We start from the raw sequence: 26,371 nt of genomic DNA, 5'->3' as shown, positions 1-26,371 counted from the left end.
TCAAAAAAAACAAAAGATCTCCCCTCTAAACAAAACACACCCGGGATAAATAATGCATGTGTGGTTCTGCTCTGGAGGGGAGAAGTCATACGAAGAATTAATTCATTCAAGAAGTGAATGGCACCATGCAGAGTGCTGGCTTCTCAATATATATTTGGAACAGGACAGCTCACAGTTCCCCAGAAGCATCAACCATGTTAAGTCTGATCTAGAGGTATTTTAAGACTTTGTGCCTATGGAAAACACACCTCTGAAACATTTGTAGCAATGTTCTCATATTTTCTGTCTCTCTCTCTCCCGTAAAAGTCAAATGAAAAGATAATCTGTGTTTAAAATCTCATTTGGCGTACCCATGCTCATTAGCAGAGCTTATTAGTACTATTTTTCATACACAGAAGCAGAGGTGCTGCTTCTTGATTTGGTCTCTTTCCGCCATCTTAAATCCTCTATTTTAAAATGTGTGGCAGATTATTCCAACTAGCTTGTAAACATTCACCTGCAACATTTTCAAGACTTTACAGAACAGCTTTGGGACAACATATGCCCCCAGAAAAGGTAAGGAAGAGAACAGCACGTACAACAAAGCCATGCAATTTCTTTCATTCCTTAATGAGTGGAGTATTGAATACAAGCAATGACAAAGCACTGAAGATTTTTAAAACCCTTTCTGTTCTAATGGTCTGAGGCGTTACTATAAGACATAAAAGGACTGATCTTAAGTATAGGGATTTTAATCAGATATTTTTAATGCAAACATTTTTAACAGATACAAAAGTAGTTCACGTCACCTATCAGCCTGAGTGATGATATCTGCTCTGATGCAACTTGGGTGGGAAAATACCATCAATCTCATGGCAAGGGATTTTGCACAGGAATTTAAAGAAGCAGGTCTCTCTCTGGAACGCTGGTAAGCAGGGAAAGAAAATTGGGTAGCCACCAATCCATCTCGAACTACTCCCAGCCCTACAAAAGGAAGGGTTTGCACTTGAGCATCCTGCTGCAATAGCACTTAGCAGCACATGTGCTTATATGGCTCCATCAGCTGAAATCCTCCTCTGAGCTGTTGCCACAAAGCCAAAATGCACAGAAGTGGGAGAGCAGGTAGGAAATAAGCAGCAGGAGCAGGAACTAGTTTTCATGGTACTTTCCTCAAGAACACAAAACCAGGACTAGAGAAATACAGAAAACAGGCACTGCAAGAGGTACTGACTTTCAATGAGTTCATTTTCCAAGAAGTGCTAACTGGTTTAGTCAGGAAAAAAAATACTTTCCAAACTTTTTCTCCCTGTCCACCTCTTAAAAATGACCTCACTGATTTTTTTTTGTGAATTTTTTTGCATATATCTTTACAGTTGGTATGGCCTTAATGCTTTATTTAAGGATGTGTTGCTCTTCAGGGCACAGAGTGCAAAGTGACTGCTTCCTTACGAGTACCATTTTTACATCAGGAGAAACAAACCTGTAACTTAGACAAGTAAAATTTGCATGAACACAGAACAAATGGCAGATTATTTTTTTGGCTTGTAAAAATAATTTAAGAAAAAAGTTCTATTTCAGCAGATTGAAGATGGAATGTAAGATTTCTGTTGTAAGTGTATATTATATATATATATTTATTGAACCATACATTCATGCTGATTCCAATTAAAAACAAAAAATAAACATTTTCTGAAATTTGCTCTCTGGGTTTTAGTACTCCAGATGTCATTTTACAGCCAGTGCTAATAGCTGAGAAGCATTTTACTAACCTTGCTTCTTTTGCACTGCCCTACCCTCTAAGTTCAAGAGAATTGTATGGTCCCTGGCATTGAGGTACATTATCCAATTGCTCTAGAGAACTATGCTCGCACAAGGGCACGACAGTCCACCTAGTGGGGGCAGGGGTGTGAAACCCATTAGCTATCCTTTGAGAACTATTGATACATAGCTTGTACAATCACACGGCATTATGTGGTACGTCTACACTATGCCAGGGACTGATGCTGCAGCAATTGTTCCACTGGCCCATGTATTGCACCTGCTTAGACATGCTAAATCTATTGCCGAGTGCTCTCCTGTCAACACCATTACTCCACCAAAATGAGACGAGTAGCAAGCATCAAGGGGAAGGACGCTACTGCCGACCTTACTGTGTGCAAGATGCCGCAGTATGTCGACATCATCTATGCTACTTGTGCAGCTGAATTGGATCAAGGGCAGGGGTTAGTGTAGACTAGGCCTCATTGTTACGATCTTTCATGATCTTATTCAAGCAATTTCCTCAAACTCAAGACTGGGAAATTAAAGGAAAAATATTGTGCCTCCGCTAAGTGTTGAATTTCTATCAATCGTAGCACTGTGCTTAAGCCAAGAGAAATAACTGTAGAAGACAGGGTTACAGACAACTATTTATACTTCTGTGATGCACTGTTACTTCCCCAACGCAGGCTCAGGTCACTGCTGTAGAGCTATTTACATTAAAGAAACACTGGAGCATGCCACTGGGTAAAACATTTTGGAATGAATTTTTTTTATGTTCATTTTTAAAAAAATAAAATCTAAGAATAGGGAAGGTTTCAGGTAAGTAGACACATGTAGATGAGAACTGAAGCATGGAAACGTGTGCTCCATTCCTTACAAAGTGGACTTCATAATGAAGTTCTCAAAGTTCATGGACCACGTCAGCAGGTGGAAGGTGAAATAGTTGTGTTTATACTCTTGGCACTAGGGTTAGTTCCCGTAATGCTATGCAAGTGCCCACTCGCTGGGAAAGTGGCTCTGCACTTTTTACCTCCAACTTTGAGAGAGGAGGGATCAAGTTTTAACACCCCACTGCATTTTTGTAAAAGTCAAACTTACAGAGCAGGAGTTAGGCCTGCTGCTGCCTTGCTAACAAATAGGGCTGGTTCACTTCAAACAGGAACTTCCTCTCCTCCAGGACGGCATGCTCCTTCCAAAATTAAGGCACACTTGGATGGCTGAACAAAATTCTCTTTAGGTTTACAAAATGAGGCTTTCACGCTGCCACACATCTGTTTTAATTAAACTTCATTTGAGCTTGCAAACCATATCTCCAGGCCCTTCTAGACTCAGTGCTCAACATGAGCATGACTCGATTGTCCATTTCATTGCACCCAGTAGGGCAACAACTCAGTAAGGCTTTGGCCAAAGTTTGACAGACTGAGCCAACATAAGAGCACTCTTCAGCTAATCTTTTCCTGAAGAGTTGGATAATAAATTTGCCTATTTGAAGCTTCTCCAAAAACACAGCTTGGAGACACGGCATTATTTTCTATTAATAATGCCTTTGGCTATGATTTCACCATGGCAGTCTTCAGTATGTTTTACAATAAAGGGAAAACCACCATGTCAGAGAAAAGGAGTGTTGGTGAAAAAGCATACCCCGCATTCACCTCCCCCATCTTGTTGGACTGGACTCAATTCCCTGCTCCTGGCATTGTGAGCAGACATAGGAAGAGGTGCAGGTGGGCAGTCTACGGTATCACTTAGGTTTGGCATATCCACCTCTCTACAGATGAGCAGACATGCCGAAGACGTGATGCGACTGCAGTACTACACGATACCTAGAGGGAGTAGCCAGGGCTACAGCCACAGGAGAGAACCCACCAGTGTGGGCTCATCACAGACTTGGTTCATGTATTGTGAACATTGCGACCTCTGGGCCAAAAGAAGAGTTTTAAAAGCCATGTTGCTCCTGTAACAAAAATTATATAAAAAAAGTCTTACCCCGTTTTAAATTTTCACATTTCACTCACCTTTGTCTCTGGAGAGAACCTGGTCAGTTTTGCCTCCTGGCTTCCTTCTGGCACTGTAACAATGACGCTGTGGTTTACACCACAGAAGCCTAATGTCTAAACAGAGCTCAGCCACAAAACCCATTTCAACCCCTTAGTGGAGAAAGCTCAAGAAACCTACCCTCCTGAAACTGTCTTTTAAACCAAAAACCAGGACAGAGTCCCTTTAAGGAAGTGCTCCTTTGACAATGGAGAATTGTTCCCAGCTCTGGCATTTGCAGGGTTTAGGGGCTATTTACTGAAGCTGCTCCATGAAGTGCTTTGATGGTCAAAAGCACAGTATCTGCAGCTAGAGTATTTTCTTCCTCCAGACTGGAATATATTATGGAGACATAGGTGTGAAACGCAATGGAAGAACACCAGTAAGGAGGACTGAACAGAAACACTTGGGACTTGACCCCTTGGTAACAGTACAAAACCATCCTTGTCTGTTCTAATTTCTTTTCCCAACTTCAGACACATTACCGCAAGGGAAAAAAGCGTACATTTCCTCTCTGCCCACGCATTAAGGCGGCACACTGAGGATGGCCACCACAGACAGCTCTGCTCAAGTGTTAGGAGAGGCCTTCATACTTTTGGGTGAATGTTAGAAGTCAATTCAACCCGCCTCTCCTCAAATATTTTACAAACTGAACAACAGTTTTTAAACAAAACACTGAAGTCCATGACAAAGTTTCCAACAATTTTAGTAAGGTACAGACTAACCACAAGAAGTTATTTTTGTGGTATTGTTTCTAGCAATTCCCCCCACCACACACACACACACACACACTTGCCCTGTTCTAGTTTGTACAGCTGAATGCATTAGAGGCCACAAGCAGTGTTCTAATTTTTTTATCCACGTGCAGAATAAAGTTTGTTATGTGCACCAAGCCACAAGTGGATGTGCAGCACTAGCAGAAACATGTAGCTGTCTGTTGGCCTTCTGCTAACCAGCTGGGCAGCATTTGACTCTCTTCTGGGTGGCTGCCCAAATACTCAGCTAACAGGGACCACCACCCACAAGCTGGGCCACAGGTACAGCTTTAGAAAACTCAGAACTCAAGACATTATGAATTCTAGTTCACATGTATGATAAATTACTGATAAGCCACTAAGTGCCCACTGTGATACAGACACTGCAAGGGGCATACAAATAATGAACCATCCAGTCACCACTTCATATTAACAAAGTGGTGGTGCTTGGGAGGCACTTCTAATAGAGGAAGCCATTGGGGTCAATCTAGAAGCAAGACTGCAATTTTCTTCCAGACATTTTTCCATACAATGGAGCGTGATCATCATATGTTCCCAAAACACAAGCAGTGCGCTGTGCACTGTAATCCTTTAAGGCTGTCGCAATAAAATTTATAGTCTTGTCTTTGATTTTCAATTTTAGTGGAGTCTAAGAATAAGATATTTATTCAAGCCTAGAAGTATGTCCCAGCAACCAATAGGGCATCAGTACACACCTCTAGCATGGTTGTCAGAGATGCATCTGCTCTAAGCAGCCTCATCTCTGGCAGATGGAGTTTCTAAACTGCAAAAAAGCCCCTATAATTAAGAAAAGAAATAAGCATACAGGATCAGACAGAACACATTTACATTTCACCTCTTCTTTTTTTTAAAAAACCAAGATCGATCACTAAAGTTTCCTAGTCACAATGAAAGGGATTACAAATATCATGTAAATTTTCCAGTCAGCTGAATAAAGCACACATTTGGCCTATAGCCAACCTGCTTTATAATACCTGGCAGCCACCTACTGCCACAGCAGGACTTCTTTCAATTTCTGAAGTACCTTTTGTCATGATCTCAGACAAAAGGTGGTGCTGGAACAAATGGCAGGGTAGATCACACCCCTTTGCAAGAATTCCAACATACTCCACTTGATAAAGCAAATCTAGACTTTTTTTTTTATTTTTTTAACAATTTGCCAAGACTGGAATGAGAGATAAATAGAAGGCACAACAATTTTGCTTTTTTTTTTTTATACAAATACAAACTAAAACATGAAAAAACTCCCTATTTCAATAAAAAATTTCACAAGTTCAGGAAAGTGTTTTAAGAGTCAAGTTCTAGACATTTAAAACCTACCCCACAATCCAAAATTTGCAAGTGGTAAAACAGTAGTTAGAATTCCTTTTCGTGATCATGTATCAAAAGAAAAAAAGATTCTATGGACAGCCTTTACTCCACTTTTACAGCGCCACAGAGAGAAGAGTGAATGTCAATTTTTCAAGTGGCAACATGGCCAGACCAGAGGATGTTCACATGACCCTCAAGGGATAAACAATAGTTTCTCCTGCCTTGAAATGCTTGCCAAGTGCTAGGTTTTCCTACAGGCTCTTGAACACATGCAGGTGAAAGATTATTCCACTGATGGAAATGCACTCAATTTCAGTATAGAGCAAAAAAACCTACATTCCTTTAGGACAGACCACTCATACAAAAAAAAAAAAAAAAAAAAATCCAGTCCATAAGTTTGCAGTGAGCAAGGAACTTCAGTTCGTTTCTTTGTAAAATCCACTTTTCCTAAAATATTGTTCCACAAAGCTGGAATCTGGGACAAGGACTGGGGAGAGGAGGGGGGAAAAAAAATATCACAAAACCATAACAAAAACAAAAAGGGGCCAAAATAGTATCAAACGCAGCAGTCTATAACTGGCTAGGGCCACATTCCAAGATACCCAAGGCTGAAATTCACAAATCTGCAGGAACAAGGGTTAGTGCCACTGTGCCAACATCCTTGATGTGTTCACTGGCGTTGCCCGATGCCCCTTCCAGCTCCAAATCCTGGTTTCTGAGACATTCCTCCACGGGGAGGCCCTCGAATCCCACCTCCCAGCCCGCCCCGAGTGCCTCCAGGTCCACGTGGCCTGTTGTCTCTGCGGTCACCCTCCCTGGCAGCTCTCGTTTTCTTCTCCTCCACATTCAAACGCACCTCTCCCCGGAACATGATGGGCTGTAAGAGAAAGACAACATTTACCAGCATTAGCAATGCAGCTGTAACTTTCCAACAAAGCCTTTCACATCAAAGAGAACTGCATGAATTTACCAATGAGATTAGTATTAGGAATGGGAACAAGACAAGAAAGAAGAAAATAAAGTTAATGATCGCTACCTATTTACAGGGTTTTTAAGTTATCAGTTGTGTACTCAGGCTTTGTCTACACTGCAGACATTTTGAAGTAGCTGTTTCAAACTATACACAAAAAGTATTTGGAAACAACAACGTCAAGACACACAGCACTATTTTCAAATAGCGCTACTGGATGCCATTATTGCTTATTTTGAAATAGTGCTGTTCCAGGTCTTTACAGTACCTATTTCAAAATAGCAATCTTGAAATAACTGTTATTCCTCCTGCAAAAAGGTTTACTGATTTCAAAATACTGTACCCACTAAACTAAATTTCAAAATAGCGTGTCCACAGTGTGGACGCTAGCAAAGTTATTTTAAAGTAAGAGCCCTTATTTCAAAAACCTCTAGTGTAGATGTAGCCCCAGATATTATGTTGGGCTACCAGGAAAAGCTTATCAAAAAGAAAAATCCATCCTTCCCATTGTCTGAATAGTGACAAGTGAATATTACACAGGCTCTACCTTTCCTAACAAGAGGTTAAATAAAACAGTGAAAAAAGCTCAGTTTAAGACAACGAAGAAGTCGTTCAGTAACCAATGTAACAGTCCGGTTGACTTTTCACAGCATCATAGGACTAGAAGGGTACCTGACAGATCTAGTCCATCCCTTACAATCACAGCAGGACTAATATTAGACAAAACACCTGTTTTTAGCTCTTCTGATTTGAAGCAGCTCAGAAGGTTATGCTGCACGCTATGTGCATTGTGGTAAAATCCTTCACTTTAATTAAAGTGATGTTTTGCATTGCTGTGATGAAGAGTTACTGAGAGCTTGTCTATATGGTTGCTACCACCACAGTACATGAAGCCACGTAACAGGACTTTAAATGAGTAGCAGCAGTGTCCATATGGTAAGTTAGCACAGTGTGCTGCAGATTCACCCTCTGGCTTGCCATGCAGTAACTCACTGGTGTGGACAAACCAAACCATGAATTGGTAAATTGCACTGAAGCTGAGAAGGGATCAACAGCAAGACTGATGAGCAGCCAGCATATACACTCCTTTAGTATTAAAAAGGGAAATTAACTTATTGCCACATATGACTGAGTCTATCCTGTCTCCCCCCCGCCCCACACACACACACACACACAAAAACGCTAAGGAATTCAAGGATGAAGGTAGCATCACACATATCAATTATATCTTATCAGAGAGAGATGACATGTTCTGGACATGGTGACATTTGCCAGGGATGAGCAAAAAAGCTTTTGAGAATCTTGGCTACCAGTTCCCTCTAAATTGCACCAACCAGATATGGGAATACGGCTAAGTATCACCATCATGTTGCCCACAGACTCGACCGGCAGGACCTCCCTTTCACACAAACTACTGGCAAACAATTTTAGCCCTCTGCTTTGATAGTTAACTAGTAATTTTAAGCCCTGATATGCAGTATTTGCAATCTAGCAGACACAACATTGTTACAAGAACTGGTCTAGAAGTAAAGGAAGTGTGCTTGTCTCTAGCACACTGTGAATGATCCTTAAAGATTGATAGTCAACTACAATAGAACTCCAACTCGCATGATTTTGGACTTGCAATGATGAGTTGAAATCATGAATGGCAGGCAGCCTGACTCCCCACTACCCCCAGGAGCCAGAAAACTGTCCAGTGCAGTAATATTGGTCAGTTTCTCAGCTCCCACAAGCAGGGGGGAGCCAGGTGACACCAGTACTGGGGGCTCCTCCCCCACCCAGTCCCAACTTGCATGAAATTCGACTTTCAAGTGGTTACCCAGAAACACAACCTACAGGTAAGTCGGGTGTTCACTGTAGTCAATTACAGATGGAAACACAGTATTCTGAACTACTAGAAGATAACTTATGGTAAATCTACACAAAACTCCATTACTGTGTCCTATTGCCAAGGCAGTGAGTGTCGCAGTTAATTATATTTGAAGTCAGTCACTTTTCCAGTACTTTATTTGGGCTCTGTGAATGGGCAGTTTTTCAGTTTGGAATCCAGAGGCTATCTCCCTGTGTTTCCCTCCTCACTACCACCTGCCACAAGCTGTGTACACATAGCTTCTCTCTCACACACATACATGCAATTTGGTAAGACTTGAAGACAATGAAGCAGAGCCTGTGATGGACAGGATTCATTTGTCTCATACAGCCCAGAATTCCCACATGACAGTGCTGGCAAAGGGTCTTTGCTTACAGGATTGTTGTTTGGAGCTTACACTGCACTGTCTATCAGCCCATGTAGTTGGCTAGTTTGGTTTTCCACATCAGCTTTCTCGTTTGGTTTGCTCCAGCACTAAAATTTGGCCGACTGTATGTGTTAATTACCAGAACAGCATGAAAATGTAAAACATTTACTCAGAGTGCTTCACATAGGGAAGAAAACTGCAGGCAGAGGGTCTGAAAAAAAATCATCTCACTAGAAAAATAGCCCTTCTCCTCATTGGTCAGACAGACTATGCCCACCATTAACAGACAAACAGATTCAAATACAATATTTTGTGCAATCAAATCACTGCTCATCCAAATATCACCCTCTTACCCTGTTGCTCAGGATCTTCTGAACTGGCTCAGGATCATCAAATACCACAAACCCAAAGTTAGGGAGCTTCCCACCACTGTTGATGCGGAGCTCCACAACGTTCCCATAATCTGCAAGAGAGGAGCCAAGTTCTTCGGTCACACATTAGAATGCTCTGCAGAAACAGACATGCGCTTCTGGATGCAACTCCAAATCCCTGCGGTGAACATAGTAAAATAAGCAACTTACTTTGGAAGAAATCCTTCAGTTCAGTTTTATCCACATCGTGAGGAAGGTTCCCAACAAAGAGCTGGTGACTGTCTGGGTACCTAACAATCCGTCTTGTTTCCATATCACCCTGCTCACCTTCACGAACTTTAAAAAAAAAAAAAAAGTACTTGCTTAGGGTCAAACATCATGCAATATACCTGAACAGTGCCAATCACCAGTGTAACTGGAATGCAATAAGATTCAGTCTCTCAAGCTCTAGTGGAATTTCAAATCAACCAATCATTTTCACAACTGATAGGCATTAGACTTTTTTGGTATTTGTGAAAGTCTGTATCAGAGAGAGGTTCATGACCAGATCATTTAAAATAGCAAAAGTAGCAATAGTAACTTGGACTATCATTAGGACCTAAAAAACCATCAGTAATCAACATATGGTATCATGAGTGCTTTAGGGCTCCTCAGGCAATTAAAAGGTGAGAGCGCACACGAGTACTCTTTCTCCCTTCTAGCATTTCTTACTTGGTCTAGGCCCTCTCTGTGGTGGGATGCTTGTTCGCTGCTCCCTCACTCTCTGATCCCTCTGAGGCCTCTGTGGTGGAGTCTGAGATTCAGGTTTAGACTCAGGACGGGGCTGCAGAAACAAATAAGCAATAAGTGATGTGTAAAAACAGGCACACTTAATAGCGATGTTCATTCTTCAGTGCTTACTACATGACTAGATACTACATTAAGAATTTCTGATGTGCAAAAGATTGCTCGATCAGTGGCTATAGAAAACATTTCCTCTAAATTAAAAATGAATTTTTTTAAACTGTGCAGTGCTAGATTTTTTACAGTCATCCCTCATTCAATAAAATGTACTCTGGGTCTAGATAAATACTGGAAAGAGATTCAGTTCATCTTGACTACTGATGGCTGAAAGATTTTATTACCTCTAACTTGGCAAGTTTGCCCAAGCTCTATGGAACTGCCCGCACTAGACTTTTGCATGTTGATCCAAAGTGGATACACATGGAACACATGGTACACATTGATGCTTCTTCTTTACAGCTAAAAGGGTCGTGAGTGTGATTTGTTTTTTCTTCCCGTTTGAAAAAAAAAAAAAAAGTTATCGACAAACCCCCTGCTAATTCCAAAACCCCTGTGAAAAGTCCTAAAAAATTAAGCCGGGAATTTCTACTGCATGTGTTTTTCCCCCATGTCACCAAATATTTTGTGATTAGTGCAGAATTCCTACTTGCGAAGCTGGTACTTTCACAACATGAGGTGGTATTCCTGATACTGGAACAGCTCCACTGGGTGGGAGGTTCTTGCTGGTTACGGACGCCCACGAAAATGTCTAGAGGAATGAACAATGTTACTAATAGTTCAAGGCTTGCAGTTCTACTTCTTCTGAGTAACAGGTCCAGACGTTGAGCTGTGCCTCTTGGGAGAAGCAACTGAGGCCACGGTAATGACACATTTAAAACCATCTTTGAGCCTTCTGTGTTCTGGATCCAGCCCTCAGCAGTTCCCCCACAGCTGCCTGTGAACCATCCCAATGCAGAAGAGTCAGAGTGCAGAGCACTGCTGCCACACGCTGCCTCATTGCCAGCATACCGCTATGCAACAGGAGAGAAATCCAGCACAACAGTAGCCTAAGGGCATTATACTAGATCTGTGACACCTAATGATCCTTCACCCAAACTGCAATTGTAGAATCAGGCTGCTCTGAATCCCTTAATGCACAAATAAGCAGGGATGTAGCAGAGTGACACCCCATACCAGTGGTTACACCATATCCACATATGGAAAAATACTTTCACAACCTTAGGCTGGCTTGACAGAGTTTGACTTTAATTTCAATAGTTACTGATGCTTGATTAAATTTTCTCAACTCTGTAAAATGCATTTTAAAGACTTCCATTTAAAATTTTCACTCTTGTGGGAAACTAAAAAAGGGGAAGACACAAAGCATAGGTCTTGAGATTCAGGGAGTTAAATTAAGCAATATTTTTCTTTGTCTAAATGTTGGTTATTAACCAAATACATTGTTCTCCTTAACTTCTGATGACAGGACAAGAAGCAAGGGGCTTAAATTGCTGCCAGGCTGGTTTAGGTTTGACATTAGGAAAAATTTCCTAATTGCCAGGGTGGTTAAGCACTGGAATAAACTGCTTTAGGGTTGTGAAACCTCCATCACTGGAGATTTAACAGGTTAGATGAAGGCAATGCTTGTTCCTGCTACGAGTGCAGGCAACTGGACTTGACCTCTTGAGGTTTCTTCCTGTTCTAGTAATCTGCTAAATCTAATCCTTCTAAGTCACCCCATAAGCATTAAATAATAATAATAAAAGCCACACACCTCAAGGACAAATTCAAGCCCGTTTCTGGAGCAAACTGAACAAATACAAAAATACAGAGGGCCCAAATAATGTGTCATTATATTGCGGTACCAGCAATCAGCTGACTGGCTAATCAGTTTTCTGTAGATAAACTCAATTTGAGGTGAAAAAGACAATTAAGGAGCATGACAGAAGTCTTACACAAAATAATTTGGATACTTCTCATCCAGCTAGCCCCAGAGCTAATATGATGCATACTGAAGAAGAGGTGAACATATTGAACAGTATGTTGAAAGTTACTTGATTCATTACCCTGGAGTCCTCTTGCACCACTGGAGCAGGGTCTGCAGGGACTGGAGAAGGACTCTTTTCCACTGTCTCCTCAGGAACAGTTTCCTCCAATACCGGCTCAGGTTTCTCTTCCTGCACTTCTGGTTCTGGCTCCTGTTCGGGCTCTGGTTCAGGCTCAGGTTCTGGTTCTGCTACTGGCTCCTCCAGCTGTTCCTCCAAGTCATTGCTATTGGAGAACATCACAAATGGGAACAATCCATTCACAATTGTGATAAAGGACAGTTCTGGAGGCATGCTTTTCACCCAGGTATGCAAAGCACAACGTAACCATGATAAATAGCACAGTAAAATTCACTTCACTAGGCATGTAATTCACAGGAGTGAGAGTTACATGTTATTCTGCAGAATGTTAACATGTATCAGCTAAAAATGTTCTCAGCCTCACAGCTAATAAGGTATCATTTAGCCAAGTTTATGCCACCAATACCACACCAGAAGCCTGACTTCTAGGGATGTTTCATTTCATATTTCTCTTTGCATTTGATTACAGACAAACTTGATAGTAAGTATATAATCCTTTACCTGACAGACTGCTCGTAATAAGTGCCAGGATCATCAGCAACTGTCTCAGGAGTCTGCTGCCTTTCCTCAGGTTCCTCCACCTCCTCCTCAGATTCTAGAATAGATTAAGGAAGGAGGGAAATAAAAAAAAAAACTTGCACCTAGCATGCCACCCAAGATCAAAGGAATTTTTTTCACAAAATACACATTTTGTAAGTTTTATTTTAGTTAGCATGAGTGCAAGAAGGACCAGTGCTGACAACTGCAATAATCTGTATGCCACCAGCCCAGAATGAAGTGCCAGCAGTAGAGAATGAACAAGGGGAAAAAAAACATACAGGAGAGAATTTGAACTTATTGCAAATATGCCTTCTTGTAACAAAGAATCTCCTTGGGTCTGAGAATTAAGAATTGCTAACTGTGCCTACTAATGCCACAAAAGCATCTACCAGTAGAATTCTCCAGGCTCCCATTGTGGCATTATGCCCACATTCTCTACAGGAGATATGGTAGTGCTATGAATGTGGCATAGCTAAGATGCATTTTATGAATGTCATGGCCTGCGAGGGGAGTCACTGGAAAGTTATGATTTACTGAATGTAATTTTACCCTATTTGTGTGCACATATCTTTTCCATATCTGAAGCTAGGAATATTGACTAACGATTACAAAAGTGCTTGCATCCAGGGAATGCAATCAGTCTGGCTGTTTAGTCACTGAGCCAATATGGGGAAAACTACAGCACTCTGAAGATGCTAATCTCCCATATTTCTGAAAAAGTTTCCTGGGATGCTGCTAATATTGACTCAGGACTGCTTTGACACTGCAGGATCATGTGATCAGATCACCTGGTTCTGTGCACCATCTCGGACTGCTAGTTGTTTTCCGCTCTCTAGTAGGGGGTAGTAAATCAAACTTGCAAACAAAGGATTCCTGCCATGTCAATCATATTTAAGGCCTGCAAGTGAACCAGGGCTACTTCCTGACACAGAATACCAGCCCAAGATAGCTGCTGTATCAAGAGCCATTCCTAAGGAGATGTGGGACCCAGGATAGGCCCCAACCCCATTCCACCTCTTCCTGCCCCACATCACTTCCACCAAGCCATGTGGCCTGGAATAACTACAGGGGACCTGGTGCCAGCAGCAGAGATCAGGCCTGTCCCTGCACTCACCACTGGTAGCAGGGAGAAGGGGAACAGCCTGGCCCCAGCCTGCTCTACTCTGTGTCCCTCTGCAGCTGGATGTGTCCCAACCTGTGAGTTAAGGGAGGCTTGAGGGCCTGCTTCAATAGGAGAGAGTAAGGGAGCCCAAGCTGGTGGAATGGGTAGGCTCAGTGGAACTCCAGTACATCCGGTGGCATCGGGGGGTGGGGTGGGGAGGGAGGAGGAGAAATGTGGTACATAACTTACCCTCTGGAGGCTCAGTGTCCGAATCACCAAAAACCTCATCTTGGTAACGGAAAATGTCGTTATGGACATAAAACTTATTTGCAACAGAACCCTGGTGGCAAAACAGGAACAAGAAGTTGGCTACAATATATTCAGTCCCAGACCAAACCATGACACGATTATGAAGAAAAGAATTTACAGCAATAGTGTCAGACCCCGGTCACATCTCTGCCCCTCCTACGGACACTGGCAATATGGAAGTAGCAACTGCCCCAACAAAGGAAACTAGCAAACTTGCTTCTACACTCACTTCCCAAGGAGTAGGGATGTTCTTGGGCAGGCCAGGAGGGGAGAATATGATTATGTGCAGCTCCCCAAGAACGTCACCACACTAGGCGATGTAAAACAGCAAATCTGTAGTTGAGGCTGCCCTAAACTAGGATTATGTCTACACTAACTGTACATTCGACGCGCTGCAATCGAGCCTCAGGAATTTGATTTTGCTGCATCTGAAAAGACACAGGAAAAAAGAAATCGCTGCCTCTAGGTTCGGCCATCAACCCTCTTACTTCACGCTGCATTGCGTAAGGGATATCAGCGTGAGTTTGAAGAGCCCCAACCCACACACGGGCAGACAGGCGATTGATATGTCGATTCTAGCTATGCTAATGGCGTAGCTAGAACTGCACATTTGGGATCAATTTTCTGCCCTTGTGTAGGCCAGACCTATGAGATGGCTGGATTGACTTCCAGTCAAGAAGGGGATCAAGGGAATGTAAAGGTTGTTTTGTATCACTCTCCCCCCCAGCCCCCAACCGGCTATTCCATGTACTGCATTAAACTGTTTGGCCAAACGTAAGAATCTGGGGCACCATGATCAGACAATATTGGCCACTCCGAGGAATAAGCCTATAAACTTATCTCCAGTGTGGAAAATACAAGTACTAGGTTCATATTTCCTTTATTGTATATTTGAGAGATTATCTGTGAGTCTGTCTGTTCAAGAACTCCTCCTCTAAGGTAAGAGCTAGGATCAAATTCAGTCTGCAGCTTCCTCCTCTTGGAACCTTTAGCAGGGTCAGAGTTTGGTTGTACCAGGACAATGGGATGTGCCTGGACTGGGACTGCTTCTCCTAAAATGGAAAGGGAGGGCTCTGCTATAGAATGACCACAGGGTGGCAGCAGGGGGCCAGATATGGGACCAAGAACTCTATATCTGAGAGATCAAGGGGAACGTACAGTTTGCTGCATTTCCTCACTCTGGCTGGGAAGCACAGCGGCACATGAACCTGGACCTTACCCAGCTGGGAACATGCACATCCCCACCCACCCCTGGCTGCGCCCACTGGAGCCACAGCGGCTCTGGCAAAGTGATCCTCTTCTGGGCCCAAGCTGCTGTGTGGAGAAAGGCCTGGAGCCAGCCTACATACTGAACACCTCATCCCCAGCCCCACCCCCAAAGCTATGGTTTAAACAATGCATATACTTTTTCATTTTCTTAAAAAAAAAAGAAAATTGAGTTAAGGCCCTCAGCAATGTGTTCCCATGCACCCTCACATAACTTACATTTCATGTAAGCACGGGGTGTGGGGTGTCTCCCCAGATGAACGCGTGTTTTGTAGCCGGGGAAGCAACAGGAGCACCTGAGCACCTTTTGAAAGTTAAGTCCTTGGGTTGGGCAGGGGGCAGTTGGGGAGGGTTAGGCCTGGCAGTGGGTTGGGGCTGGGGGCGGGGCAGGCAGGTGTCAAACTTGTGGTGGGTTAGAATTGGAGCCCCACATTGGCGGGGGGGGGAGATGAGGGGATGTAAAAGGTGGAAAGCCAGAGCCGAGAGTGGAGATGGGGGATCAGCTGGATCCATGTGCAGGTGGTGAGCAGGGCAGTTGAACCAGGGCCAGGGAGAGAGAGATTTTGAGTTGTGCTTACTTCGCATTTTTTTTTTTTTAAATTGAGGTTTAACTTGCTTGTCAGAATGGAAAAGCTGTTGCAACCATAACAGTCACTCCTACAGCTGTGTGCTTGCTATTATGGTGGAGACAGAGGACAATGACATAACCTGTAACACTCTGCAGAAAGCAGTGAGACATTGTACAGCTTTTAAAAGGATTCTTGATGCTAAAAGGCAAAAAAAAAAATGCAATTCAGTCCAATAAAGCTGCTATACCTAACTTCACTAGGGCTGAGGGGATCAATAAGGCCAAATTAAAGCTGAACAAAAGGTTAGCGCCTGCATCTAGAGAAGAGATTTCTGGAGGCACTCTCACTAACACCTTGAGAAGAACAAAATCATAACTAGAAACCAATATACAGGCTTGGAGCTGCTCTATAATTTACGAATACCGTATGTTAACTTAATAAACTGGGATGCTTATTATGTTAGCATACACTAGAATCCCCTTAATCCGGGTTCCTGTGATCCAAGAACACCTGTGCTTCAGACACCCTCAGGGCTTCCCAGGCTGCACAATTCCTCCACCCTCAGTGCACTCCTGCACCCTACCTCCTTCAAGACTCACCCCGAATAAGAGTTTAAAAATATATCCTTAACACGGGACAACTGGTTATAAAAATGTCCCATATTCTATAATGGTTTGTACATACAAAAGCTTTAGTACTAGACTTTGTTTACCCATCATTAGGGCAAATGCCTATAGTCTGGAAAATTCCATAAGCCAGCACAGGCTAATTTCCCAAAATTGCTAGATTAAAAAGGTTCAAGTGCGTAACAAATACAAGCAAGAATGAAACAGAATAGCCCAAGATAAGCTACTTCTTGATAAACACAAAGAGGTATTAACACACAATGCTACAAGCCTGGGAATCAAAGAGTCAAAAAGACGACAGAAGTTTAAAATGGGACTGAAGAGGGGCAAGGCAGTTGTTCAGGGAAAGCAGACCCCACACTAGGATACACTGGGGCATTGGAATACAGGCCTGCCTTCGTTATCCTGCAAACTGGTAAGTTTATTTGTATCAGACACGTGTACACCAATTACTTTGCTGCACTTTGTCAGTGTGATTTTCTATTTTAGATGCAAATAAGTTCTATTGCAAATAAAAAAGGGTCAAAAGAAATTCATTCCAGCCTGTAAGAGTAGTTCACACTTGGTAATCGATCTATATTTGGCTAGCTCATGTGTCTGACTAGACTTCAAAGAAAAGGTGGTCCATTATAAGCAGTGGTTCTCAAATTATGGGTCTGGACCTCTAAGTAGACTGTCACCCCATTTTAATGGGGTCCTCATAGTATTAGTATGAGACTGGGGACAGGCGGTTGCCACAGTGAAATGAAGTTTGAAAAATCCCTAAAATACAAAACAGCCAGCTGTTTATGAATACCAACAGAAAGAGTAATCCAAAAGGAAATCCCCCGAAAGCATCCTAACTTTATGGATAAGTTCTAGAATTACACTGTCTGTGAAAACATGGGGGAATTAATAAATCTCAGAGATTAACTCTTTGCGGAGATGCTGTATAGTGGTTTCTCTAATGGTTCTCTGTTTAGCAAGTGGTATTTGAAGGATGCGAAATATAGAAAGCTGAAAAGACAACAAATGCAAAGAGAGATTTTAGGTCATATCAAGTCCAGTTAGAAAATGCCAGAGAAACAGAAATTAGAAGCTATATAGCCAATTTTCTAGAAGCGTTGTGCCTGTTTAACTCCATGAGGTGCAGAAGTAAAAGCATGCACTCAAGACACTTGTAAACAAGATGAGCGATCTGCAATGAAGTTATTCATTGCTATCTTTCTAGGTGTTTATCAGAAAGGCTCAGTAAAGGTAATATTTGTGAACTAGCAAAGTTGAGAAGACCAAGAGCTACAGCTTCCAAAATAAACTGCCAAGTTAAAGATTGTCATTCAACTACCATCTGTTTCTGCACTCCCACCTTCAATCCTCTTAAGGATTTTCAAAACAGCAGCGAGACATCAAAAACAATCAGAAAGTTTGGAATGCACGTCTTCAAAGCATCATGAACACTGCTCTTCAGCACCAAGTGAGCAAGCAAGATACAGACTGCCAGATTAGAGAGGTTCAAACTTTAATTTGGCATTATTTTAGTTAACCAGAAGACCACTTATGGGTGTGGCCAGGTTTCCCATGGTCCCATAAAGTTTGTTTACAGCCAACAGTCCTGGCTCTCCGTGTTTTGTGAGGTTATTTACCAGTAATTTACCTCCTAAATGTCTTCTAAGAGCCCAGTAAGCAGTGCAAGTGTTGGTAATGTGCTAGAAAATATTGACCTCTGGTCATCCAGTAAATTCTCTCATCCAGCACCGGTCGGGTCCCAAAGGTACCGGATGAGAGAGGTTCAACTGTTAATCTGAAAATACTGCCGACCCCCACATACCTAGCTAAGCACCATTTTAATGACACTTCTTAACCACAACTTAAGTGTCTCAGGTTAACAAACAGATTATATAACTTTCATTTCTTAAAGCATTTGCAGCAAATCACTGATGAACTCTTGTGCAAAACACTTCCCAACTGGAATCTTCAGCTCAGCACTGGAATGTGAAATAGTACAAATTTTTTTTTTGTCAGTACTAGCACAAGGTAAAAGTAACAGCTGCATTCTTTAACCCATACCTCAGGCGCAAGTACAAATGTCTGCATGAATCTGCGCACTGGCTGCATGTTATTGGAGAGTTCTCCCATCACCTGGACTACAACACCATCATTAAGAGTAGCATGGGCATCCACGTGACGGATCTTTGTGTGACAGTCCTTAAAGTTCAACGACAGCACCTTCTTGTGGATGTCCTGCAAAAGACAGAATCCGTTAAACTCTCATTCAGAAAACGTGTATCGGAAGAGCTTCTATAGCGTAGATTGGTGGGTAGAGAATATTCAGTTCAGTGTGAGGTTTGCAGCCTACGTTTGCCCTCAAAGCCCTAGAGACCATAGTTCCAAAAACCACACCCCCGGTGTAGTTCTTTAAATTTTTCCCTCAATACCTTGAAGCCTTCACTGCTTTAATCTCTCCAGACATGCTGCTGTTTGGCTCCCCTCTCACTCCTCCACAGGCCCCAAATTTGGGGACACTAGCAAATTTGATCATAACTGAATTTATATCAAAGCAGCACCCAGACAAACACAAATCCCGGGAGCCAGGCCATGTGCTTGCTCTCCAGGGTCAGAGAGGACCCTTAATTTTGCTTTTGTTTGCAGCAGGTGACTACCATTAGATGTTTCACTGTTGTGACAGCATGGCCCAGGGCACTCGGTATGTGGTGTTACTGTCAGGATTTCATCTTCAAAGTTGGTAGTGGTTCATAGTTTTGGGAACATGTGATCATTTCCATTTCAAGCCCAGAAGAATGGCTCTTATTTCAAATTATATTTAAGCCCCAGCACAGGCTTGTCTCAGATATTCAAACTGCAGCAAAAATTACGACCAACTCTGAAAATCTGAACACATGCACTCCCTCTGTATCATCTAACAGACAAATCTGCCTCAAACACTAAAACTAGATAATTGACCAGAAAAAATTATAAATATTTGATTCCATGTAAAAGTATTTCCCTCAATTTTACAAATACATACAGATTGCCCATAGACTGCATCAGCTGGTTTTCCATTTGAATCCAAGCCACCATGGACATAGGAAGAATTCTTTCCATAAAACCTGTAAAAGAGGGAACAATTTATACTTTAAGCCTTGTTGCATTAAAAGCAGTCATTTTACAGGGCTTCAGCAGACAGTATTTTACTACAAAAATACTATATTTGAATTAAGTCATATTGAAGACAAACAGTCAAAAGTGCTCAGTCCAAAATTTCACTGCATTCAAAACCAAATTCCTGCTTGGAAGTATTTTTTTTTCCCCAAAACCAAAATTCTTTAGTTTTCATACTGCTAGGTGCAGAGATCAGCACAGAAATAAATACTCACTGAACATGCCACTGAGTTTACGCATCTTTTAAAAAGAATTTAAGAGGTGTCTGTTGAGGGCACCCGGCCAGTTCCAAGTTCTTTGGATAGGTTTTAGAAAAAATACTTGAAATTGTTCACACTCCCAACAGGAATCAGTTGCACTGGTAGGAGCCCAAGACACCAGTTTTGACATGTAACTATACTCTGGGAAGTGGTCTCTATTAACAGCAGTGTTCATGCTTTCGAGAGTGATTTCGAGATCAAAATTTGCTCAGTTAAAACTCTTTGCCCCAGTTAACTGCTAACCTTACACACACTTTCTTGGCTCAAACAAACACTGTCAAAGGCATGCTACTTGACTTCTACGCACTAAGAATCTGTAAGTGGAACTTGGCTCTTTTGACCGTCAACTTTACTGAACTTTCCTGACCATAATTACTCTATATTGGTTTTATTAAAAATTCTTAAAATGAGGAAATAGAATTATCTTTATTTAAAAAGAGCACTGAGCAAGCCATGTCAGCTTCAGTACCGAGATTTACCCAATAGCCCCAGTGATCCTAGAGGAGACTACAGGACTGTAGAAAACCTATATGGTTTAAAGGTATAAGTATATTTACATGCTGAACCTCATCCACAGCCAAGCAAGTACTCCAGCTGTTTGCAAAAGCTTCAACAGGACCATATTCGGCTGGAATATGCAGTTCCATCAAAGTTGAAATCCTTTGTGAAATTTGGGTGATTTTGCCAGAACTTTGTTCTGGCAGAAGAGAGTTCTCGTAATACCCATTTTGAGATGTTCAGAACATTTTGATTTTGTATTTTGAAAGCAACTTTGTTTTGAAATTAAAAAAATAAAGCCATAAAAAAGATTTAAAAAAAAAAATCAACCCAAAACAATTTAAAAGTGCCCCCCCAAAAGTTTACAAATTACAGTTTTGAAATCCTTTCAAAAATGAGACTTCCATGCCAGACATCCCCTAGTGGCAACATTATTTGAATTTTGACTTCATCACCTTAGTTCTTTTTAAATTTTCCTTCTGAAGTTAGCAACTTAGTATACAGGAGAAACATCAGAAGAGTGAGAATGCAGTAATTTATAGACAGAACAATGTCATCTTTAAGAAATTAGAGGGACAGACAAAAAAGAACTTTGTCAAAAGTACCTTAAACACATCCCATTCAAAGTGCTGCTAATTGGTGCCATAAACTACATGCCATAACACAAACCTTTGCCTGTTGCTCTCTGTACAATTTACCAAGCTGATTTCAAAGCAATAAAAGTAATACTTTCTAGACATTTCATGACTTGCCATTCCAGTCAGTTAAGTGAAGAACATAGCTGAATTCCTGCAAAAATTCAGCTTTTAAATGTGTTCTGAACACTGATAATTGCAAAATAAAAACTTTTCAAGTGTGAGCCAATGCAACACAGTCTTATAAAACAGCAGCAAACCACACAGTTTCACAGAGCTCCCTAAGAACTTTTCCAACCGGTAAAGTTACATTAGAATAAAACCTGTACATAGGTAGCAAACTGTGGCTGGGCCACATGAGTAGTTTAGCTGCTCTGTATACTTGTAAACAATTATAAATCATCTTCACTAAACACCTAGTTACATTTAGGAAGTAAAAGAGGTGTCTGGATTGTGTGTGATCCTAGCTTATCTAATGTGGCCAAGCATAACCCCAAATAATCATAAATATGTTATTCACTGGAACATTTATCAGAGTAAACCTATTTAAATCAATAGATTATTTAAATAAATTGACAAACATTATTTAGCATTTTTCTTGTTGTCCTAAAGAATGGTTAAATTCTCACTGATTGGTGCAGCCACTGAAATATGTTGGTTTGCAAATCAAATTATACCCTTTGTTCTTAACTTGCCTTTTACATTATCAAAAAAAGATGGTACTGGGGTGACTACCACAGTTTACTGCTAACTACATGAAAAACAAATGTGATTGTCTACTAAACTGAACAGCCTATTGTTCTCAAAGTGTAACGAAATCCAATGAGTGGAGGCTGAACCTACACCAGTTCAGACAAGAAAAAAAGTTTGTTTTTTTTAAAAAAAAAAAAAAAAATCAGTAAAGGCAATTAGCCACCAAAATAATTTAAAGGATTATGGTGGACTCATTACCAGTAACGAGCTAGATTAAATCTCTAAAGATTTTTTCAAAGCTCAAAGAGGACTTAATTCAGGAAAATTCTGTGACACACATTATATGCAGCAAGTCAGATTAGAAGCCCACACAGCTGACTCTTCCAGCTTTATAATCTAGGAATATCCAGGATAAGCAATTATATTGCTTCAACAGGTATATAGATACACAATAAAATCAGATCCTTAAATTTTTACTTCTTTATTATCTTAGGAAATTGATGGATTTATTTCCTATTTCCGTGATGTTTTCCTGAGGATTTGTGTGAAGCAGCATTTGGATGTAAGTGAGCTTTAATTTCCAAGTGCACAAAATCCAAAGTCTATCTTTATGGAGCTTGCCCAAACGAAAACACGCTCTCTGCGCCTGTTAGCTAACCTGAAACCTGAACTGATCAAGACAGAAGCTTTTCTGCAAAACAGAAACTGGAAGTAGACATTTTCCTAAATGTAAATATCAACATTCACTTCATAGTACAGACTGAAAATACAGTACGAGACACTTTCAGTTATAAACCTTATGCTCATCTCAGAAGTTAAAGAGATGTTTTCCTCTGATTCTGCAAACAATTTAAAATTCCAGAACACTTTACATCATTGAGCTACCCCAAGAAGTGTAAGGAATTAATGTACCTTTTTGAAAATAGTTTAAGATTAAATCTAGACCTTAAAATGTTGCATAATTTCAAATTTAACTGGAAAAAGGTTTAATTTTAATTGTAAAATCTTTTTTACTCAACCACATTATGAAACTCATACTTGAGAGCTAAATTTAGTAAAGAAGCTTCAGGCTATCAAAACAGAACAGTTTTCAAAATTTAAGCACTGACAATTAGCAACACCTTAGATTAAAACTATCTTTTGTTCCATTTCGTCACAAGCTAGGAGAGAATTCACTTAGAGTCCATCAGGCCCTTGTTAATACATTTAAAAAAAGTATCCAAATCTTGGATCTGGCAAACCAAAAGGAGGGCTTAGGTTTGTTTCAAAACATAAAAGTATTGTTAAATACATGAAAAGCAAAGTGAAACATTAAGAGCAACATTACCTGTGCAGATAGTCTGGTGCCTGATTCAGCAGAGTATAATACTGCCTCACGAATTCCCGCCCGACCAGCAGGGGACTGGGCTTCTCCATCACCATTTCTTTGGTCAACTGAAAAACTGAAGAACCAAAGCTTCATGAAAATTAGCTCGCTATTTTATAGTATATATTGAGACACAAGGCAAGATGGAAAAAAACCACTGACCTCTATGAATAGCTTTAACACAAACAATCCACTTAATCCACTTAAGTGATAAGGTTGTACTTTCATCAACTTTCTTTAGAACAACAGGTTATTTTGGTCTATTTCTTTTTAACAGGAAATAATCCAAGTGTAACAAGTTCCCAAATATCCTAATAGAAAGCATACAAGTAAGGTTCTTCAAGAGGATTAAGTGGTTAAGTCATTCACAGTAGATCCAAGTTCTATTTACCTTACGTGACTTCACAATAAAAAATAAAAATGCTCGATGCTACTGTATTAAAACCATTTTTAAAAGGTCAGTATAAGTCCGATTTGTGAATAGCACACAACACCTACTAAGCTCTAATTCAGTCCATTTCATATTTGACAGGAATACAAGACTATATTAATTAATGTAGCCTAACAAAAGCAGATCCTTCCTTCCCATCCATCTCTTCCTCCCCTTCCCTCTTAGGTGATCACATGTCAGCTAAATCATACCAATAAATCAAGTGAGTTACAGCTTCCCAGCCTATGATATAGTCTATTTACCTTTTATCTAATATTACTGGATAAATAATTAAAGAAAATCTTGGCTTCTCAGATTCACAAAACATCTAGCCTCTAACTCTTAATGTCCAAGTCAGTCTAAAAAGGAACTCAAGAACACACAGTCCTATGTGCTCCGAAAAAAAATGGCGCAGAGTACAAATCAATACCAGTAGTTTTCTTGCTTGCAGTACTGAAAGCAAATATTAAAACAAGGCTAGGAAAAGACAGGTTACTCACCGTAGTAACGGTGGTTCTTCGAGATGTGTCCCTGTGGGTGCTCCACAATAGGTGTCGGGCTCGCCCGGCGCCGCAGATCGGATCTTCCAAGCAGTTTCTGCCGGACCGCGCATGCGCCGGCGCGCGCTGCTCCCTTGCACGCTCCTGGCCACGTGTGCGATCCGGTCCCCGCCAGTTCCTTGACCAACCGCCTCGGATGCTTCTGCAAAACACTAACAGAGATCCGAAGCGGGGAGGATGGGCGGGTAGTGGAGCACCCACGGGGACACATCTCGAAGAACCACCGTTACTACAGTGAGTAACCTGTCTTTCTTCTTCAAGTGTCCCCGTGGGTGCTCCACAATAGGTAACTACCCAGCAGTAACCCAAGATAGGAGGTGGGTAATCGGATTATGTGCAGCTTGTCCCCGAGAGGACCGCTGTTGAGAGACGTGTATCCTCTTGGAATACCCTGTGAAGGGCGTAATGTTTGGCGAAGGATGACCAGGTCGCTGCTCTGCAAATGTCTTTTAGTGCAACGCCCTTGAAAAAGGCTGTTGATGCCGCCACTGCCCTAGTGGAATGAGCCTTGGGAGTGGCCAATAAAGGAGTCTTTTTGAGTTCGTAGCACATTTTTATGTAGGACACGATGTGCTTCGAGATTCTCTGCGAAGAGAGACCTTCTCCTTTCGATTTCGGAGCGAGAGAGACTAGGAGTCTATCCGTTTTCCGGAAGGACTTGGTCCTGTTTACATAGAAGGCTAGCGCCCTCCTCACGTCCAGGAGGTGTAGGCGCGCCTCTTTGTTAGAATTATGAGGCTTTGGATAAAACGAGTGTAAAACAATAGGTTCGTTAATGTGAAACTCAGAAGAAACCTTGGGAACAAAGGCTGGATGCAGCCGTATGGTTACCGCCTCCTTGGAAAAAACAGTGCAGGGTGGCGTTGCCATAACTGCTGCAAGCTCACTCACCCTGCGAGCTGACGTAATTGCAAGAAGAAAGGTTGTCTTTATCGTAAGGAGGCGGAGGGAAACCGTGGCCAAGGGCTCGAACGGTGGTCCCGTTAGCGCGTTAAGCACCAGGTCCAAGTTCCACGAAGGTGGAAGCGGTTTCCGAGGGGGGTATAGGTTTACCAACCCTTTGAGGAACCTGGTAACCATGGGATGGGCGAACACCGTGTGCCCTTCCTCCTCGTGTCTGAACGCCGAAATGGCGGCAAGGTGGACCTTTAACGAGGATAGTGAGAGTCCTCCTCTCTTGAGGTCCAGTAAATACTCTAATATTACAGGTATAGGCACTGAAAGGGGGGCCAGCTGTTTGGTAGAACACCAAGCCGTGAAGCGAGTCCATTTCTGCTTGTAGGTCTTCCTGGTGGAAGTTCTCCTGCTACTTTCTAGGACTTGCTGCACTTCCTCTGTGCATGTGCTCTCTAGGGAGCTGAGCCTTGGATTAACCACGCTTGTAGTCGCAGGCCTTGGGGGTGCGGATGCACTATGGACCCCTGGGCTTGTGTGAGCAGATCCGGCGCCACCGGAAGAGGCATCGGTGGACGGTCCGACATGCACAGGAGTAGGGGGAACCATTGCTGTCGATCCCACGTTGGGACTATCAGGATCATTCGGGCTCCTTCGCTCCTGGCTTTCTGCAAGACTTTGTGGATCAGCACTGTGGGAGGAAAAGCGTAAAGCAGGGGGCCCCTCCACGAGATCGCAAACACGTCCTCCAGGGACCCCCATCCCAGTCCTGCCCTGGAGCAGAATCGTGGGCACTTCTTGTTGTGTTGAGTGGCAAACAGGTCTATCTGGGGAAAACCCCATGCGTGGAAAATCGGTCGTAGCAGATCGGGACGGATCTGCCACTCGTGCGTGAGTGCAAAACGCTTGCTTAGCTGGTCTGCCTTCACATTGTGAGCGCCTGGTAAGTACGAGGCTTTCAAGATTATATTGTTGGCGATGCACCAGTTCCATAACCGGACTGCTTCCGCACATAAGGCACGGGACCGAGCTCCTCCTTGCCGGTTTATATAACACATGGTGGAGGTATTGTCTGTACTGATCCCGACGACTTTGCCTTGTATATGGTCTCGAAAGTGTCTGCAGGCGTTGAACACTGCTCTGACCTACAGTATATTT

At 42.0% G+C, this 26,371-nt stretch overlaps 1 protein-coding gene across 3 annotated transcripts in view; it reads right to left on the bottom strand.

The window, feature by feature from the left end:
* Positions 1–5,666: 5,666 nt before the first annotated feature.
* G3BP1 (G3BP stress granule assembly factor 1) overlaps positions 5,667–26,371 on the bottom strand; it is a 46,392-nt gene continuing 25,687 nt past the window's right edge. For 2 of the 3 annotated variants that reach the window (XM_075009813.1, XM_075009815.1), the window contains exons 2-12: positions 23,291–23,405; positions 19,744–19,825; positions 18,786–18,959; positions 14,219–14,309; positions 12,829–12,922; positions 12,268–12,472; positions 10,869–10,970; positions 10,151–10,262; positions 9,650–9,775; positions 9,422–9,552; positions 5,667–6,738 (exon numbers count right to left, since the gene is read on the bottom strand). In XM_075009813.1, the coding sequence (XP_074865914.1) occupies positions 6,532–6,738; positions 9,422–9,552; positions 9,650–9,775; positions 10,151–10,262; positions 10,869–10,970; positions 12,268–12,472; positions 12,829–12,922; positions 14,219–14,309; positions 18,786–18,959; positions 19,744–19,825; positions 23,291–23,385 (1,419 nt within the window). In that variant the 5' untranslated portion in view covers positions 23,386–23,405 and the 3' untranslated portion in view covers positions 5,667–6,531. The remainder of the gene's footprint in view (positions 6,739–9,421; positions 9,553–9,649; positions 9,776–10,150; positions 10,263–10,868; positions 10,971–12,267; positions 12,473–12,828; positions 12,923–14,218; positions 14,310–18,785; positions 18,960–19,743; positions 19,826–23,290; positions 23,406–26,371) is intronic. The other variant, XM_075009814.1, reaches the window with a different exon arrangement.

This window comes from Carettochelys insculpta, chromosome 15 (genome assembly GCF_033958435.1).
Source record: "Carettochelys insculpta isolate YL-2023 chromosome 15, ASM3395843v1, whole genome shotgun sequence".
In the NCBI taxonomy this organism is placed as follows: domain Eukaryota; kingdom Metazoa; phylum Chordata; order Testudines; family Carettochelyidae; genus Carettochelys; species Carettochelys insculpta.
The sequence above is the reverse complement of the archived record's forward strand: the minus strand, read 5'-3'. Positions and strand labels throughout refer to the sequence as shown.